The sequence below is a fragment of the Antrostomus carolinensis genome, unplaced genomic scaffold (assembly GCF_000700745.2).
Source record: "Antrostomus carolinensis isolate BGI_N321 unplaced genomic scaffold, ASM70074v2 scaffold26676, whole genome shotgun sequence".
Classification (NCBI taxonomy): domain Eukaryota; kingdom Metazoa; phylum Chordata; class Aves; order Caprimulgiformes; family Caprimulgidae; genus Antrostomus; species Antrostomus carolinensis.
The window spans coordinates 1-2,328 of NW_010321560.1; the positions used below are offsets into that span (position 1 = coordinate 1).

At 55.7% G+C, this 2,328-nt stretch overlaps 1 protein-coding gene across 1 annotated transcript in view; it reads right to left on the reverse strand.

Annotated features, from left to right (window-relative positions):
* Positions 1–1,685: 1,685 nt before the first annotated feature.
* Positions 1,686–2,328, reverse strand: part of LOC104526518 (serine/threonine-protein kinase SIK3-like) — a gene marked incomplete at its 5' end in the record, with an annotated part of 6,132 nt that continues 5,489 nt past the window's right edge. Inside the window, 2 exons of the mRNA XM_010169980.1 lie at positions 1,686–1,843; positions 2,195–2,327. Coding sequence (XP_010168282.1) covers positions 1,686–1,843; positions 2,195–2,327 — 291 coding nt within the window. The remainder of the gene's footprint in view (positions 1,844–2,194; position 2,328) is intronic.

The following is a 2,328-nucleotide window of genomic DNA, read 5'->3' on the forward strand; positions in this document are numbered from 1 at the left end:
GGGGACAGGGGAGAAGGGGAGGCTGGGGGGAGGCTGAAGCCCCCTCTGCCACGCTGGTTTCACGCTTCCTTCTGTGCAGATTGGGGAGGGCTGCGGCGCTTCTTCCTTGTTTTTGTTTTTATTTAATTAAAAAAAAAATATTCCAGAAAAGTGTCAATAAGAAGAATTTGCGTTGTAGTTTGTAAAGTCCCAAAGGTGAGGATGATGATGATGATGAAGATGACACCGAGTGCCCCCAAGCCCTGGCTGGGGGTGGGGACTCACACTCTATGGTCAAGGAAAGGATGGGAAGAAGGAGTCTGAAGTGTATGAAGGAGAAGAGCACTGTCGCCACTGGCACGAGAGAGAAAACCCAGTCACAAGTACAATGTCATTAAAAGAAATAAAATACTTTGAACAAAAAAAAGGTGCAAGTCACAATTCATATAGAACAGAATCTAGTTAAAAATTTCTCTCAAACAGAAATTCCTTTTGCCTTTTATTAATAACAATAATAATAAAACAACATTTACCAAAAAAAAAACAAAACAAACCAACCCAACCAATTCCTATTCCTACGTGATCAGGAAGAGAAGCTCAGAAAACAAAGAAAAAAAATAAAAATAATCATCTGTCTTCCCTACATGAAGCCAGGAGAGAGAAAATATTAAAACCCGAGTCAAATGCGGATTCAAAAAGGAAAGGTTGGCAGGGCCGGGAAGAGGAGATCCTTTCGGCACCCTGACGTGACAAACCCACGGAGAGAGGGAACAGGGGCGGACAGAGATGAGACAAGAAGGGTATTGCACCAGGGGTGGGGGCTCCCCGCCGAGCCCCGGGGTGGGACACGCGATCTGAGGCTGCTGGGGCCGGGCTGGCACCGTCCTCACCCCCCGCCAGCGCTGCCGGGCCCCTCCCCAGTGCCAGGGGTTGAAGAGCAGAGGGACAGCACAGACTCCAGGAGCTGCTGGGGATCCCACCGGACCCCCGCTCCGCAGCCGCCTGCTCCTGGGCCCACCCGAGAGCGGAGGTGGGCAGTGGGCAGCAGCAGCCCCCCGGGGAAAATCCCTCCTCAGCACTCAGGCTCCGGGAATCCTCTGCCCACGTGCAGGACCCCGGTTCTCTGGTTATTTCTGTGATAGCTGGAGTTACAGGCAAACATGGCAAAAAAACTAAAGAAACCAAAGGAACAACACACTGGATGAACTGGTTATGAGGAAAGGGGCCATGGTATTCCAGTTAGTCAGAAATACTACGGCAATTTGGCGCGATGCTGCTAGATACTGTTGGTTTAAAATGGACCTTTTTGTTTCCAAGCCGTACGTAAAACCTGCAAGAGAGAGAAGCTGATGTTAGGAGACACTGAGAAGGGCAGTTCTGCTCCCACAGCCCTCCCTCCACCGCCTTCCCAGTCCAGACCCAGGAGCTACGCCCCAGGAGGGAGACCCTGCCGAGGGAATGGGGCTCTGGAAGGGCAGCAGGGAGGGGAAGGACAGGAGGGGTGCTACCCCTGAGCGAGCAGGGAGGGGACAGCAGGCAGCCACCAGCGTGGAAGCTCGGAGCTGATGGTCTCTCCCCTGGGAGCCAGGGAAGGAGATACACACACAGATGTCAGGGAAGGGGTCAGGCCTTTGGGTCTGCCATCGAGGGAAGCGTAGGCGTGCAGCTGGGAAGGGGAGGACAGCGGGATACTCACTCCCTCCTGGTTACACCCCTGCCTGCTCCATCCCGAAGGGCACCTCCGGGTGCTTGTAGCTCAGTAGCACGTCTGTAATACACGTCGACGGGGAACAGGAGGGGTTTAGATGCTGGCTGCCATCACCCAGGTTGGGATGCTCTTGACCTTCCAAACTCTCCCCGCATTCTGTAAGGTCAAAGAACAGCATCAGAGGTTGCACAGGGAGCACTACAGAGTTCCAGCTCCAGCGTGGGGATGGGGCCAGCAGGCTGCCATGGCCCAAAGGCTCACATCACAGGCTGAGCTGCCCCGTGTTTCACCTGGATCACCGCTCCCACCAGCCCAGGCCCTGACCCACAGCAGCACCCACGGAGCCGCCCTCCACCAGCACACACTCCCCTGCAGCCCACGTGCTCCCCACTGCTCCTTGGAGGAGGTGGCTTTGCACCACAGACTGCCAGGGGGTCCTCTCAGTCCCCAGTCCAGAGCCCAGCAGCACCCACACCCTCCCTGCCGCGGCTCTGCCCTCACCCTCACCCTCACCCTCCCGGTCGCGCAGCTGCTGACTGGCCATCAGCGACGACTGGCTGAGGACAGCGTCGGACATCCGAGCGGAGCTCAGCGCTTTTCCTGCCATCAGGCTCATTCCAGGCAAGTTATCCAACTGCACC